Source organism: Piliocolobus tephrosceles, chromosome 1, assembly GCF_002776525.5.
Source record: "Piliocolobus tephrosceles isolate RC106 chromosome 1, ASM277652v3, whole genome shotgun sequence".
Lineage (NCBI taxonomy): Eukaryota > Metazoa > Chordata > Mammalia > Primates > Cercopithecidae > Piliocolobus > Piliocolobus tephrosceles.
Window position 1 is genome coordinate 106,060,483 of NC_045434.1, and position 15,859 is coordinate 106,076,341.

At 46.0% G+C, this 15,859-nt stretch overlaps 1 protein-coding gene across 2 annotated transcripts in view; it reads left to right on the forward strand.

Moving 5' to 3' along the window:
* Nucleotides 1-458: 458 nt before the first annotated feature.
* TSPAN2 (tetraspanin 2) overlaps nt 459-15,859 on the forward strand; it is a 44,481-nt gene continuing 29,080 nt past the window's right edge. For both annotated transcript variants that reach the window (XM_023222748.1, XM_023222749.1), the window contains exon 1: nt 459-602. In XM_023222748.1, the coding sequence (XP_023078516.1) occupies nt 534-602 (69 nt within the window). In that variant the 5' untranslated portion in view covers nt 459-533. The remainder of the gene's footprint in view (nt 603-15,859) is intronic.

Genomic DNA, 15,859 nt, shown 5'->3' on the forward strand with positions numbered 1-15,859 from the left:
TCACCGCGGAGCCGCGGCCCTGGACACTCAGCCGGGTGCCCCGCCACGGGTCCTGTCAGCTTCGGGGCAACCTCGGACCCCACTTAGCTCTTCTACCCGAAGTCACCTTCCTAGATTTCCATAGCCACGAGACCAAGTGCTTATCCCTCAAGCATCGCCCGGGCCTCAAACCGGTCTCCGCACTGGGCGCTGATTGAATGGGTCCCCAGTCCCCCGTGGGCGCTCACGCCCTGCAGGTGCTCGGATAGCCACCAGCAGCGGTGTGCCCACGGGATGGAAGGAAGGTGGTCCTTGGGTCCGGGGGAAGAGCGGACGTGCTCCCTCGGGCCGCTCGATCTCCATCCCTCGGCGCCCCCACCAGTCTCCAGCCTCGCCGCTTGGGGTCCTCGCGCCCCTCCCCGCCGCGCCCCGCCCCTCCCCCCGGAGGCCCCGCCCCGGTCCTCCCCGCTCCGCCCCCTCCCCGCCGGCGCCTGCCGCTCCCGGCGCTCGCTGCGCGGGCCTGGGGACTGGGGATCCCGCCGCCGGGCCGCAGCATGGGGCGCTTCCGCGGGGGCCTGCGGTGCATCAAGTACCTGCTGCTCGGCTTCAACCTGCTCTTCTGGGTGAGACCAGGAGCCGGGAGGGCCGGGCAGGGCAGGGGGCCGGGTGGCGGGCGCGGGGCCGGGGTCCCCGGGGAGCTGACTGCGGCGTCCGAGTCGCACTCGTGGGGAGGGCAGGGTGCTCAAACGCGGAGGCGAGGAGAAGGCAAACAAAGAGGGAGGGGAGGGCTGGAGGGGAGAGAACGGGAACACAGAAGGTTGATCAATGAGAAATGGTGAGAAGGGGAGACACACCGTGTGGCCCTTTCCTGGAAGGAACACCCACCTGCCTTGGTTTTTATCTCTCAGCTGGTAACCCCAGGTGCGGGGACCCAGTCTCTCCTCACCTCCGGAGGACTTGGGGCCCTGGCGGTCCCTGTTCCCCTCCAGCCTCCCGTGCACACACCCCCTTTTCACTCTGCCTACCAGCTGGAACCAGGGCCTGGCCAGGGTGTTGGGAGAGAAACCCCTGCCCTGGGGCTGCCTGGGGTGGTGCTCCATTCGAGTGTGTGGACAGAGTGCCTGGCTCTGAAGGTTTTGTTTAAGAAATTGGAGATAGGAATGAACATTGTGGTGGTGGGGGGATCGTCCTTTTTCTGAGCCCCAGGGTAAGGGTACCGCTGGGTGAGAGGAGGTAGTGGGTGCTCTTCTGAGAAGGGGATGGGGAATGGAAGGGCTTCCAAAGGGCAGCAGCATCTCTCCACAACCCCCAGCCGCAGCCTGTGCTAAATACTAATCCTCCCAGAGATGATCTCATTCAACTTTGCAGGGTTTCATTGAACTGACAGCATTCCCAGGATTCATGGTTCACAGAGAGATAGGATCTTGACCCTTGTCTCATATTATCGAGACGGGATACAGCTAGACCAAACCTACATCCCTGGATACCCTGTCCCAAGCCCTGGAGGACTGTGAGACAAGGTCTGGAAATTGTCTTTTCTGCACATTTCCTCTTGGGCTTTCTTAAGAGAATGTCAGCCAGTGTAACTGCTTAGCTGGACCCTGAGGGAAAACGTAGGTCTTGCTTTGGATAAAGAGGTTTGAGAGCAGCCAGGGCCTGGGTGCTTTGAAACTACCAGGCTGGAGGAGGTGGCTGTCCTATCTGCTCTGGAGTAAGTTGTATTCCCATGATTGCAAGTAATTAATTATTGAATGATGGGTTCCGCTTTTGTCTGTCAACCCATTAGCTCAGATGCCTGAATGACTCCAGCAACTCTAAAGTCTTCAGTATCCTTCAGCAGTGGAATGTGTGAAGGAGGTACCTCCTGGACATCCCCTGAACTTTAAAGAGACACATGGCCTTTGTACATGTGGGGATTTACATTAAGCATACTATGGGGAAAAGGGTTTCTGAAGACCCTTTGTGTTGTATTTTTTAGGAATCTGGCTTAATTTCAGAAGCTGTTAATTATAGATATCATGCCACAGTGACACCCTTCATTCTCACTGCTTATGAATTCAAAAGAAGTTTTAAGCCTGAGGAGGAATTCTTCAACTGGGTTCAGTGCTTATTTAGTGCCTGATATTGTATCAGCCTTTCCAGTAATAATTGGAAGCATTCATTGAATGTTTTCAATGTGTCAGGGACAGTGCTAAGCATATTACATTCATTATTACACGTAATCCTCACAAGAGTCCTGATGTACATATACTATTATTATCCCCATTTTTTACAGATGAGGAAACAGAGGCTCAAATTGGTTAAGTTACTTGAGACGGAGTCTCGCTCTGTGGCCCAGGCTGGAGTGCAGTGGCCTGATCTCCACTCACTGCAAACTCTGCCTCCTGGGTTCACGCCATTCACCTGCCTCAGCCTCCCGAGTAGCTGGGACTACAAGTGCCCTCCACCACGCCAGGCTAATTTTTTTGTCTTTTTAGTACAGACAGGATTTTACTGTGTTAGCCAGGATGGTGTTGGTCTTCTGACCTCGTGATCTGCCCGCCTGGGCCTCCCAAAGTGCTGAGATTACAGGTATGAGCCACCGCGCCCAGCCGCCTACATTCTCTTAAGCATTGTGGTACATTCAATTAACCAGTGGTTCTCAAATGTGGTTCCTGGACCAGCAGCGTCAGCATATCCGGGGAATTTGTCAGAAATACACATTCTCAGGCGAGACACGGTGGCTCATGCCTGTAACCCAGCACTTTGGGAGGCCAAGGCAGGTGGATCTCCTGAGGTCAGGAGTTCGAGACCAGCCTGGCCAACATGATGAAACCTCATCTCTACTAAAATACAAAAATTAGCCAGGCATGGTGGTGGATGCTTGTAATCCCAGCTACTTGGGAGACTGAAGCAGAAGAATCTCTTGAACCCGGGAGGCAGAGGTTACAGTGAGCCCAGATGGTGCCACATTGCACTACAGCCTGGGCAACAAGAGCGAAACTCCATCTCAAAAACAAACAAACAAACGAACAAAACATTCTCAGCTCATCCCAGACTTGCTGAATCAGAAACTCTGGGGGAAGGACCCAGCAATCTAATTAAACAAGCTATTCACATAATTCTGATCCATGCTCAAATTTGAGACCCACTCTATTAAACAATGATTAAACAAATAATAATGTATAAATATAAACACAGTTCCCTAAGCTGCTCATCTCATTGAGGAAACAAGACCAAGGGATATGGAACAACACAAAAATAAGACAGTGTGGAATCAAGTGACAAGTGTCACACTGTTGACCATAGACACGGTAAGGAAAGGAAGTAGGAGCAATGCAATGTTTGAGTGCCTGAATGTGTTAACCAGTGAGGTTAGACCTTTTCTATATGTAATCTAAGTAAGGAGTTTAGAGAAAGGATCACAGTCATCATGAGAAGCCAGAAAAGTTCTCCTTAAGGAGCTATTTAAGCTGAACCTGGAAGGACTGGTAGAAAGGAGCTAGGCAAGGGCAAGGGGGTGACTGACCATCCACCAGCAGAGGAGCAGAGCAAGGGGGAGTGAGTGCCACCATCTGACTGTCAAAGCCATCAGGCTGGAGTGCAGAGATCCCAAGCAGGGCGTGCCTGCACAAACAGGGTGTACTTGAGCAAGTTATTCTTACTTCTAGGCTTATTTTCTCATCTGTACGATTGGAGTAACAGAAATATTGAGAGGATTAAGAGGGAATATGTAAAGTATGTCACCTCAACTTCCTATGAGCCTAGGACGTAGGAAATATGCAAAAAATGTTAACTATTATTTTTGTTATCAAGTGCCTGGCACATAGGAAGCATTTAATAAACGTTAGCTCTCTTTCTCTGATTCTTTTCATATTGGGGAATAGTATATAAATTTGCCAAGTGACTTGCAATTTGTCTTCATTTGAGGATAACTATACCTTATCTTGTCAATTTGTACTTGTGGATTTTCCCCACTAGACCTTAAAACTCTCTGAGAGCAGGAATTTTGTTTTTTCTGTTTTGCTCATAGCTGTATCCCCAGCGCTAGAATAGTGCCTGGCGTATAAAAGGCATGCAGTGGGAATTGAAGGACCTTCCTCTCCCCCAGTTTCATGGGGGTGGGGGTGGAGGCAGCAACCAGAGCGAAGTGGCAACTGAAACAGGCACCTCATGACTTAAGGGAAAGTAGCTGTGTAGGGTAAAGTATCTAGATATTTGCCTTCACTGTAACTGAGGGAACCTGATTCCAGAAAAGCCCCACTCTAGTTTCTGAAGCTGTTTTCTCCTGGTTGGAGGGCTTTGTGGGAAGTTTGGGAAAGGGGTGGGGGATAGTTTTCCTGGAAGGCCAGGCTTTAGCTGTGACTAAAGTATAACATTTACACACACGCCCTTAGAAGCTCACATGCCTGCCCCTCTGAGTTACGGGGTTCCCTGGGTGACAGCACTTCCTTCCAGTCAGAACCTCGCCAGAGGTAAGCATAGAGGCGGGGCAGGGTCTGTTTGGTGATCTGCAATTTAACAGATCAATTTGTAGCCTCCTCTGGCAGCTTGCTTTAAGTTTCCCTAGGCTGTGCTCCTGGTTTCATAAACATCCAACCAGACCCTGCCAGAGACAGCACAGTACTCCCTGGCCCAGGGCGGCTGACCGTCCTCACCGCTGAGTTTTTAAAAACAAAGTCAAGCCTAGCCATTAACCCCACTACATTAATTTCTCTTATCATGGTTGATGTCTAAGGTGAAACCCCTCCCAACATCTGTCATGTCTAAATTCAGACCCGCGATCAGATAGCACAGCATATTCCTGTGCCTTTCATTGAAATCACCTTTATTTTTTTCCTACGTTGCATAGCAATATAAATAAAACACTACACCCCCACCAAGCCGCACATGTTGGTTTAAAGGAAAACCTGGGCGCTGTTTATTCCTTGGTTAATTGTTGTATGGTCAGCGTTTTCCTATCATTGTGCTGCACTAGCTGCTCAGCATTACTGACCCACAGGAAGCAGAGCTGTTGATTGTTGAAAAGCAGATTCCATATATGTCAAGTTTGAAGTTGCCCTCCTTTCCTTCTCACCATTATTAATACAGCTTTGGGTTTTCACTTGGAGATGCCTAACAGGTGAGTTTAAGAAAGACCGTGTCTTGCAGGCTTGGGAGTCAAAGAAGTTTGACTCACATGAATCTTATAGAGGTCACCTCCCCCTCTTTCCCAAATTTATTTCAAACGGTAACTTCAGAGCAATCCCTTGTCAGAGAGGTTGGTTTAGGAAAAAATGCCTAAAGAAAGTATCCTTTGGAGACCAGCCCATAAGGCAGATAGGAATGGTCTCAGCCTTGCTGTAGGAGAATCTTCATTTCTGATTTTTGTTAAGGTGGAAAGAGAGCAACAGGGGCCAGTGTCCCCTAGTGTGGACCTAGAGAGGGACCTAGTATTGCTGGGAGGAACGGGGAATCTACCAGAGGGGACAGTCTGAAGAAGCCACAGCTATGGTCCCAGGGTTCTGGTAGACCTCGGACAGATCTATGCAGTGTGGCAGTTCAAATCCAGGAATCGAAAACCTGGGCAGTGGGTACTGGCATCACACTGCCTGACTTTATTCCTGCCTCCATTATTTATTACGTAGAGGACTTTGGACAAGTTGTTTAACCTCTTTGAGCCTCCATTTTCTCATCTGTATAATGGACATATTAAAGTACTAATATCAATCTATGAACTTTGTGCAGATACAATGAGTTAATATATGTAAGGTTATAAGTATGGTTCATGCATACAGTAAATAATAACATAAGATCGTAGTAGTTGTTGTTTTTAAATACTAGAAATACAAATGGGAAAGTAGAATCTAGAATCCAAGAGGTTCATAAAGGCACGATGAAGCAGGCAGGTGTTTTACATCCAACTAAGCAAGCAAGGTGGCAAGAGTCAGAGTTTATCAAGGGCATGGAGTCAAAAGGAGAGATCACTTCTTCTACAATTCCCTGCCAATTGCTGGGAATTCAAAGATGATTAAGACACAGTCCTTGATCTCGAGGCATTCATGCCTTTAGCCTCTATTTTGCCTTTGATGAGAATTTATTCCCTGTTTAGTCTTTGCTCCTTGAGGGCAGGGACTAGGTCCTTTTGGCATCCCCTTTCTCCCAATCACTCAGCACCTAATAGAGTTAAGCATGGCTCCAGCTAAGGGAGTTGTGTGCACTGACCTTGGAGCAGGATCTGTTTATTTCCTTTCCCGCTTCTGTGCTACTAAGTGGAGGCCAAGGAAAAGCAATGGGAAAACCTTTGGTGGTCAGTGCCTCTCAAAATTTAACGTGCGCATAGATCACCTAGGGAGCTCATTCAGCTCTATTAGTATTCAGTGGGTCTGCATGTCTAACAAGCCCCCAGGTGATGCTGGTGTTGCTGGTCTGGGCACATGCTTTGAGAACCCGTATTTTAGATGTGGCCTGAAGAGATCAGAGATTCAGCAGTGGCACTTGTTTCTGACTGAAGCAGGGTGTGCTCTACTTCTTGGCTTACTCACTTGGCTTGTTTTTGGCCGTTCTTTTAATTTCAGTTACCACTTTACCTTTATTAAGTCTCTTTTTAATGCTAATACTTGATGCTTTCTGAAATTACTGGGGGGCCACCTGTCCATTGTTCATTGCATCTCACCGTGTTTTTCTAGAACAACAGCCGTGAAGTATCTTTGGGTCTCCAACCATGTGTGGCAAAAGAGAACGTAACCTCTATCCCCCAACCTTGACAGTTAATATTGCAAAGCTGCTCCCTTAAAACAAGTGATGCTATACTGAGCACTGAAACAAATCATGTCATGGTTGCTAAGGAATTAAAGAGAGAATGCTGCCAGTAAGATGGAAATACCAGCTGGGCTGGGAGCACATCTTACAGATGAATTACCTCGGGTTACCTTGGCCTGCCTTTTTCATCCTCTTTGAATTTGATTGGGAACAAAAATAACAATGCTAATTAACATTCATACGATGTTTCAGTTTACAAAGTGCTTTCATATGCATTATCCCACCTGATCATGAGTCACAACAATCTCATGAAATAGTGTAATTATTCCCATTTTACAGTGGTGAAAGCTGAAAGTCAGGCACAGTAGGTGGTATGTCCCAGGTCTTCTGACTTTAAACCCCATGCTTTTTTCATTGTTTTAATTTATTGGAACATGTAAAATATAAGGTATGAGAAATGCTACCAACTTGGAAAATGTGAAGTCTGTGATCAGGGAGATTATATTCAGTGTCAGATTTAGTCTTGATGCATTCCTGAAACACAGGTACAAAGAGATGCCTAAAATACTAAGGCATATGGGAGAAGAAGCAGGAGAGAGGTTGGGAACACTGCTGATCAGTTTCAGGCAGAGGAAAAGTAAGATGGAAATTGAGAAAGGGTATATATCAAGAGACAGTTTAAAAAATTAATTTCAGAAGCAAAAATGTGAAGAATAGTAAGCACTATATAAATGTACACTATGTGCCAGCTGCTTCCCTAGGCACATTTTATTATTAACTAATTTAATCCTCACAACAACCCTATGAAATAGTAGCAGTTATCATCCCCAGTTTACGTATCAGAAAACAGAGGTCTGAAGCATTGAAGAGACTTGCCCCGGTCTCAGAGCTGGCCAGCGGCAGAGCTGTGTGTCTGTGTGTGTCCCCAGACTCTATACTCGTAACCACTCCAAGTTTACAGACTATCAGAGAGGAAGGTTGAAGCTCTGACGAGCTTGTGAATTCTAGACCTGCACTGTCCAATGTGGGGACTATGCTACCGATCACATGTACCTATTTAAATTAATTAAAACTAAATGAAATGTAGCCTTCATTTTCTCAGTCCCACTAGCTACATTTCAGAGCTCCATAGCCATAGGTGCCTAATGGCCACAATGCTGGACAGCACAGATATAGGACATTTACATCACTGGAGAAAGTTCTACTTGACAGCCCTAGCCTACATATAGTTATTCTTTCACTCATAAATACATCTATTCATATTTTTCTCTTATGGGGCCTTAAAACCATTAAAGAGAGGAGACATAGTTTCCACAAAAGGCCACTGACTTTCTAGTGTAGAAGATTTAAAAAACCAAAAGGAATTCCAGCTGTCATGGAAAGAGGGAGTGTGGATCTAAAATAAAAATGAGTAGAGGACGGCTGCAGCAGACCGCATTATTGGAACCGTGGGAGCGATGTTTCCTGTCTTGAAGATTAAGCTTTCAGTTTGAAGGTAACATTAGCAAGTCTACCAACATAATAACACGAAGTGTGAGGCACTCACTGCTCTCAGTGTGTAACATGAACTCATTTAGTCTCTTTAGGAGGCACTATTAGTACCTTCACTTTGCAGATGAGGAAGCTGGGGATAGAGAGGTTAAGTGGCTTGCCCAAGATTATAGGACCAGTAAGTGCCAGAGCCTGATTCAAACCCAAATGTCTAGAACCCCCATTTTTATCCACTACAACTCTTTACACCTAAGTACTGTATGCGCACATGTGTTTATTACCCTAAGGGCATCGTTATGCACTCTGAACACCCAGAAGAGGTGAATTTCTAGAAGAGCAGTTGGCAGATATTCCAGGATGCATACCAAGCTCTGTCTTCCACATCATAATGGCGATTGGGAGTCAGCTTATTAACAGAGGTGGCAGAGCAAGGCCGAGCAGGGCCCGGGGTGCATTGGAAGCTGCTGTCACTCATCCAGGGAGCTGACTTTGTCTCCCTGCTCACGCCAGAGTCTATCTAGCCCTCTGTGAACGGACCAGTGCTGCACCTTCCTGACCTCAAACAGGTCCTCGTAAAATGGCTTTTAAGAATGAGCTCACTTGGACTCGGGAAGGGGAACATCACACACTGGGGCCTATCATGGGGAGGGGGGAGGGGGGAGGGATTGCATTGGGGAGTTATACCTGATATAAATGATGAATTGATGGGTGCTGACGAGTTGATGGGTGCAGCACACCAACATGGCACATGTATACATATGTAACCTGCACGTTATGCACATGTACCCTAGAACTTAAAGTATAAAAAAAAATAAAAAATAAAAAAAAATAAAAAATTAGCTGGCGTGGTAGTGTGCGCCCATAATCCCAGCTACTTGGGAGTTGAGGCATGAGAATCACTTGAACCTGGGAGGCAGAGGTTGTAGTCAACTGAGATCACACCACTGCACCCCAGCCTGGGCAACACAGTTAGACTCTATCTCAAAATAAAATAAAAATAAAAATAAAAAATAAATCACGATAAAAAAAAAAAAAAAGAAAAATCTCTATAGAGCGCCAAGCTAGACTTTCACAATTTCTGCTAGATTCCACCCATGCTAACTTCTTACTAAACAAATTGTTTTGGCTTTTCTAATCTGTCCTTAGTTCTACTTGAAACATCTTTTTAACCATTGTCATTCTGTAACAACTAAAACTGGATGAAGATCATATTTATTGATCAATAATTAAGAATTCTGTTTAGGCCGGGCGCGGTGGCTCAAGCCTGTAATCCCAGCACTTTGGGAGGCCGAGACGGGCGGATCACGAGGTCAGGAGATCGAGACAATCCTGGCTAACACGGTGAAACCCCGTCTCTACTAAAAAATACAAAAAACTAGCCGGGCGAGGTGGCGGGCGCCTGTAGTCCCAGCTACTCGGGAGGCTGAGGCAGGAGAATGGCGTAAACCCGGGAGACGGAGCTTGCAGTGAGCTGAGATCTGGCCACTGCACCCCAGCCTGGGCGACAGAGCGAGACTCCGTCTCAAAAAAAAAAAAAAAAGAATTCTGTTTATCTGCTCCAAAGTAGTTCTCCCAACCACTATACATAAATTGTGTTTAATGTGTTGTCTTTGCTTATGTAAAGCTCTAGATAGATGAGATGTCACAGTAGTCACTGTGGCCTCCAAGAGAAGTGATTATATATGTAGAGGGCAGGCCTAGGATGAGAGCCAGCTGGGTGTTCCAAGGAGGAAGTCCAGAGAACCTAGAAAAGACCATTTTTTCCTCCCTGGGCTTATCCCCTTGATGAGGTAAGTAAGGTGGACATTGAGTTTAGTTCACTTCTGTGACTTGGTAGGCTGGATTTTAGCTCTGTACATATTTGATCTTCATTTGAGTAAGCCATCTGCTCCCTGGAATCCTTAGCCAGTAGTCTATGACATTCACTTTGCTGTATAAAGAAGACTACATAGGCTGGGCATGGTGGCTAACACCTGGAATCCCAGCACTTTGGGAGGCTGAGGCAGGAGGATCACTTGGGCCCAAGAGTTCAAGACCAGTCTGGACAGCAAAGTAAGGCCTCATCTCTACAAAAAAATAGAAAAAATTAGCTGGATATGGTTGCACATGCCTGTAGTGGGAGGAGGAGGAGGTGGGAGGATCGCTTGAGCCTGGGAGGTCAAGACTGCAGTGAGCTGTGATCAGGCCACTGCAGTCCAGCCTGGGCAACAGAGTAAGACCCTGTCTCAAAAAAATAAAAAGCAAGAAAACTACACAGCCATCATCTTTCTCCTAATTCTTGATGTTCCCTAATCTCCTCCTCCTTTCCCCTATATTAAGAGAAAAAACATTATGTATAATCACTGAATAAACAACACACTTTCCACTGTCTATGTGTAAATTATCTGCTCTATCATTTGCAGCAAGCTTTTCATCCCAAGTTAGTTTCCTTCCCCTGAGCTTGTATTTCTCCAGCACTTATAAACTGCCCCCAGCAATGTTAGTTGACCCATGCAAGTTAACTTTATAACAATTTAAACAAACTGAAGGTACATCTGGCACAAATGTGTTGCCCAGTGTTCTTTCCAGAAATGAATGGAACGCTCCTGATTTTATTGTGGCCTGAATTGCAGCACCCTTCCATCAGTGCAGAGAATTAAGCATTGGTTGATTGTAAAATATACTCTTACCTGAATGAAGTCTTTCTTAGAGTGAGCTTTTTCTTAGGAAATTGTATGAGGAAAATAATGGAGAGATTAGAAACACTGGTACCTAAAGAAGCCGCCATGCATTTCCAAACTAACACAGCCTTATCATCACATGCTGCCACAGTCCTGCCTCTCAGTTCCCACTCACCTGGTCCTGATGAAGGGTAAGGTAGCAAGGTCCCTCGGAGACTATTTGATGTGGATGTCGTATGGCATTCAATTCTCATATTTTTTCTGATAAAACCCTTGATTTTGAAGAAGTGCCATCTGAATCCTTGCCTTGCTTTCACTGCATAACGGAATAAAAATCTTGGGAGCCGGTTTTCCTTTTTGAGAAAATTCAGATCATCTTCCAGAGCAAATGTGCTTCTGACTTTTGCCTGCTAAGAGGGTGAGACTCCATTATCCTTATGGGGTATCATAATGGGGTTTACAATCAGATCAAGAATCATAAGTGCTCATTATGTGATTCCAACGTGGATGAGAATTGCCACTAAGAGCAAGTATTAGCTTAAAAGCATTTAATGAAAATTCTAGGGTTGAAGCATCATTTCCAATTTTGTGACTTCATCCCAAAGAAGAGAATTGCAAATGAGTTGGTATTCACCCTGGAGAAGCCAGAATACAGAATTGATTTTGTTCATTCTTTCATTTGAGTGCAGCATGCACGTGTGTGTGTGTGTGTGTGTGTGTGTGTCACCATAATTGTGTTGTGTTCATATGCCCCTGCCAGTGGAAGGCATATATACATTGTGTAGATTTACTTTGTGTAGATTTATTCTTTGTGTCCATGGATGGTGTACGACACACATTTCTGCAGGCTTAGGAAAACACAGAACTGATATTACGTGCTCTAGTTTTGTTTTCTGTTTCTGGGGCAAGTGTTTTGCTGAGCATATTCGACAATGTGTTCACACAGTGCCTTCCAAGGTATCTGCAGTGTTTCCCAGGTGCAGACGAGTTTGAAAATAGCACTTTGTGAAGTATTCCCTTGGAGACTTGTGAAGGAGGTTGTTCGCAATTGCTCCTGTCAGCCTGTCTTAATCAGCTCAAGCTGACATTAAAAAAAAAATAATACCACAGAGTGGGGTAGCTGAAGCAGAAATTTATTTTTCACAGTTCTGGAGACTAGAAGTCAGAGGTCAGATGCTAGAGGTCGGAGGTCAGGTTGGGTTCTGGTGAGGGCTCCCTGGCGAGGGCTTGTGTACAGCTACCTTCTTGCCGTGTCCTCATGTGGTGGAGAGAGAGAGAGCAAGCTTTCTGGTGTCTCTTCTTATAAGGGCACTAGTCCTTCATGATGGCTCCACCCTCATGACCTCATTTAAACCTAATTACCTCCCAAAGCCCCATCCTCACATACCCTCACACTGGGGATTAGGCCTCAACCTGTTAATTTTGCACATTGGAGGGATACAGTTCAGTCCATAGCATCTTTGTGAAGGTCCTCCATTCACTCATTTAGCAAATGTCTATTGGGAGCCCACTCTGCAGGGCAAAGGGGATTATGTTTGGGAAATAGCAATATAGACCCTGTCCCCACCTTCATAGAGCTTAGGCCTTAATTTACAAAAAACGGACATATTTAAGTAGAAAACATTATGTGAGATATAAAGGAAGGTACCTATCTAGGCCATGGCAGGCTTCCCTGAGGAACTGATGTTAGAGCTGTGAATGGGTGTCAGCTATGGGGAGGGGGAGGAGGGAACAGCAAGAACAGAGACCTCCACAGGGGCAGGAAGGACCTGAAACTATAGCTGGAGCATCTGAGGGCCAGGACCTGTGATTCCCACTTAAGTATAAGTGCACATGCTATCTAGAACTTCCCTAAATGATGTTTTTTACCCCCAAAGTGGGCTTTTTTTGCTGGGTTTAGTCACTAGAAAGTGGATAGCAGGTATTTGCTCTTGGTGATCTGGTTGGCTAACTTCAGGGAAGAGGAGGACAGCTGGGCAGACTGGGGGAGCCCAGAATGGGGAATGATCTTTGCATTCCTGCATCTCAGCACCACCCACTCCAACCACAGTGCCTCCCTAGGAACTGTGTTTGCAATTCGTGAAACTTGTCTTTTTTTTAAATGAAAAAATATGTCCTCAAGATAGGACATCTCATCAGCAATCCCAGGAAAATGGAAGTAAGTACAGTAAAATAAAATTGAAATCTATTAGCAAGCTCTGCTTCATGCACGATGACTTGTTTTTGGCAGATAGCCATTATTAAAGAAAACTTTTTGTCCATCCACTTTGCTTGAAATGCTTTCTAATCAGGTTTTCCGTCCTTCTTCTGTTTCTGTAGTTTTAGAACACACATTGTTTTCACTAAAGACATATGATTACAATTTGCAATTTCGTGTCCTCCAAACTCTCTGGAATATGGTTAGCTACTGAAAGAATTTGCCCATGACAATACATACTATAACCATATCTGATGATCCCCTATTTAATGACTCGGAATTATTGTCACTATCTGTTCCTTTCCCTGCATTCTTATCTCCTTTTTTTTTTTTTAACTATTTTTCTCATCCTCTTTGTAATAGTTGGCACACTCTTGCCCTTAAATACTATTTTATCACATTCCCTGAGTACCTCACATACAACCGGTCCTCAGAAAAGGAATGATGAAGCTGGCCATGGTGACTCGTGCCTGTAATCCTAGTACTTTGAGAGGCTGAGGTGGGCAGATCACTTGAGTCTAGGAGTTCGAGACTATCTTAGGCAACATAGTGAAACCCCGTCTCTACCAAAAATACAAAAAGTAACTGATGTGGTGATGTGCGCCTGTATTCCCAGCTATTTGGAGGGCTGAGGTGGAGGATCGCTAGAGCCCAGGAAGTTGAGGCTGCAGTGAGCTGTGATGGCACCACTGTACTCCAGCCTGGGCAACAAAGTGAGACCTTGTCAAAAAAAAAGGGAGGGAGGACTCAAAAAATGATGCTCTCTGGCATCTTCTCACGTGCTTTCTGGTGGGCTGCTTCTGGATTGACTTCTCACCTGCAGGGTTGGATCCCCTCCTGGGCCACCCAGTGGGGATTAGCATCTCCTTGAGCCCCAGGAGAAGGACTGGACTTTCCTCATCTCTGAAACCCTGGCTTCTGACTCATAATGGGTGCTCAATACGTGTATTTTAAAGGATTAACATCAAAGTCCAACTTTTGCTTCTGTATGAAAAAGTCCATTTCTGAAAAACAACAGTTTCTAGTTGTAATTGTTCCAAAGACATGGGGATGGGTGCTGGTCCTGGAAGCGGGGCAACCCTCAGCAAAGTTCTTCAGTGAGTACAGTGACGTCATAGTTCTCACAGCTCTCCACGTCCACTCCCCTAGTGTCCTGTCTCTGGTCCTCAGCCATTCAAGCCTTTCCTTTTGGCTCCTTGCTATGTCTAACATCCAGGTAGTATTCATGTTCCTGATGGTTTCCATCAAAATGTGGGCTTCTGTTCCTCCTCCCCTCAGGCAGACCTTGCTATGGGCTTTCCAAGATGGTAGCAAGCAAAGTAGAACCCTAGTCAAGGTCTGCCCCACACCCGCTTAAACCCCAACCTCCGACCTCCCCCAGACTCTCCTTAACAAACACTGCACCGAGGTAAGGAAATGAACCTCTGTGCTGCCATTTCTGCCTGGAGTTTGCCTCTGCTGCCAGTCCTTCCTTGCCCAGTGACTTCTCACTCATTCTTCAAGATGTAAATCAAAATGTAATGACTCCTCCTGCGTGCCAGTGGCTACAGTTTGCTCCAGTCCCTTGGCAGTGTGCACGCTGTTCCTCTTCAGCACACTTCCTGCGTTACAGTGCACTTAGTACTTTATGTGACTATCTACCACATTAGACTATGAACCATGTGTTTTTCTTCATCGTTTCTCTAACACTGAGCACAGTACCTGGCCTGGACCATAGTTTATTCTTAGTAAACATGCAAAGAAGAAAGACAGGGAAAGATGTGGCTAGGGCAGAAGAAGGAACCGTTAAAAAAAATGGTAACTTCTCATTTCTTATTTGTTTTAACATTGGCTGAGGTGCAATGTTATGTCTGAATGCAAAAGAGTGGTTGAGATTAAAGGGAGAAGAGAGAATGTGGGCATGAGGCAGTTTTGGCCTCATTGGGTTAAAATGTAGGATTACAGAGGTTTGAAGACTTCCTTCAGGTCATTGGGGAGACCATTTCCTCCAGCTCTATGGAATACAGGGAGTCTTGAGAACTTAGTGACACTGACATGCTCACTTTATTCCTGACTGGACTGGAACTGGTGTGAATTTTTTTTTTAAGCAATTTCTAGTGTGTGATAGACCAACCAAAGCCCCGTGAACACAGAGCATTCCATGAATCTTACAGGAATGTGAGTTAAGAAGGACCAAACGGCTGTGTGGTCTGTGCCAATGCCACTTTCCAAAGCAGTGATCACCCTGTCTCTTGTCACAAGCAGCATCAGCCCTGGCCAGGTCCTTACCCACAGCATCCCTGACACAGCCGGCAGCAGCCTGCTGGGAGGATTCCCTTCCACACAGTGATGACGTTCAGCTAAGCCACAGTTTCCTTGACCCAGGAGGAAACCCGTGCGGTTTGGGGTTAGGGGCATGGATGAGCAAGCGCAGATTTTTTCCCATTGCCCTATGGCTTTAAATTGCAACCTCTCTTTTAATTTTCCATTATGCATCAAACACATCTGTGCCAGAACTGGACACATGTATTCCGTCTGGGAGGATAATCCCAGACAGCTATAAATTAGAGTTTGTGTACAGAGATTCCAAAACTGTGGCCTCGCGGTAGGGTGTCCCTGGGACCAGTCACCTCCTCCACAGTCTGCTCGGTGGCTGCTGGCTTTGGCTTGATGCCTCTGTCAATAGGTTTTGCTTTGTATTTGGAAACTCTGTCTTTCCATCCAGTCGCCACAGAGATGAGGGCGTGCAGAGTTGCCTGAGACGCTTTGCTGGGCAGACTTGTCCCAGGCAGCCTCCAAGTGCTCCTAGGTGGAACCTAGGTGCTTGACCAAG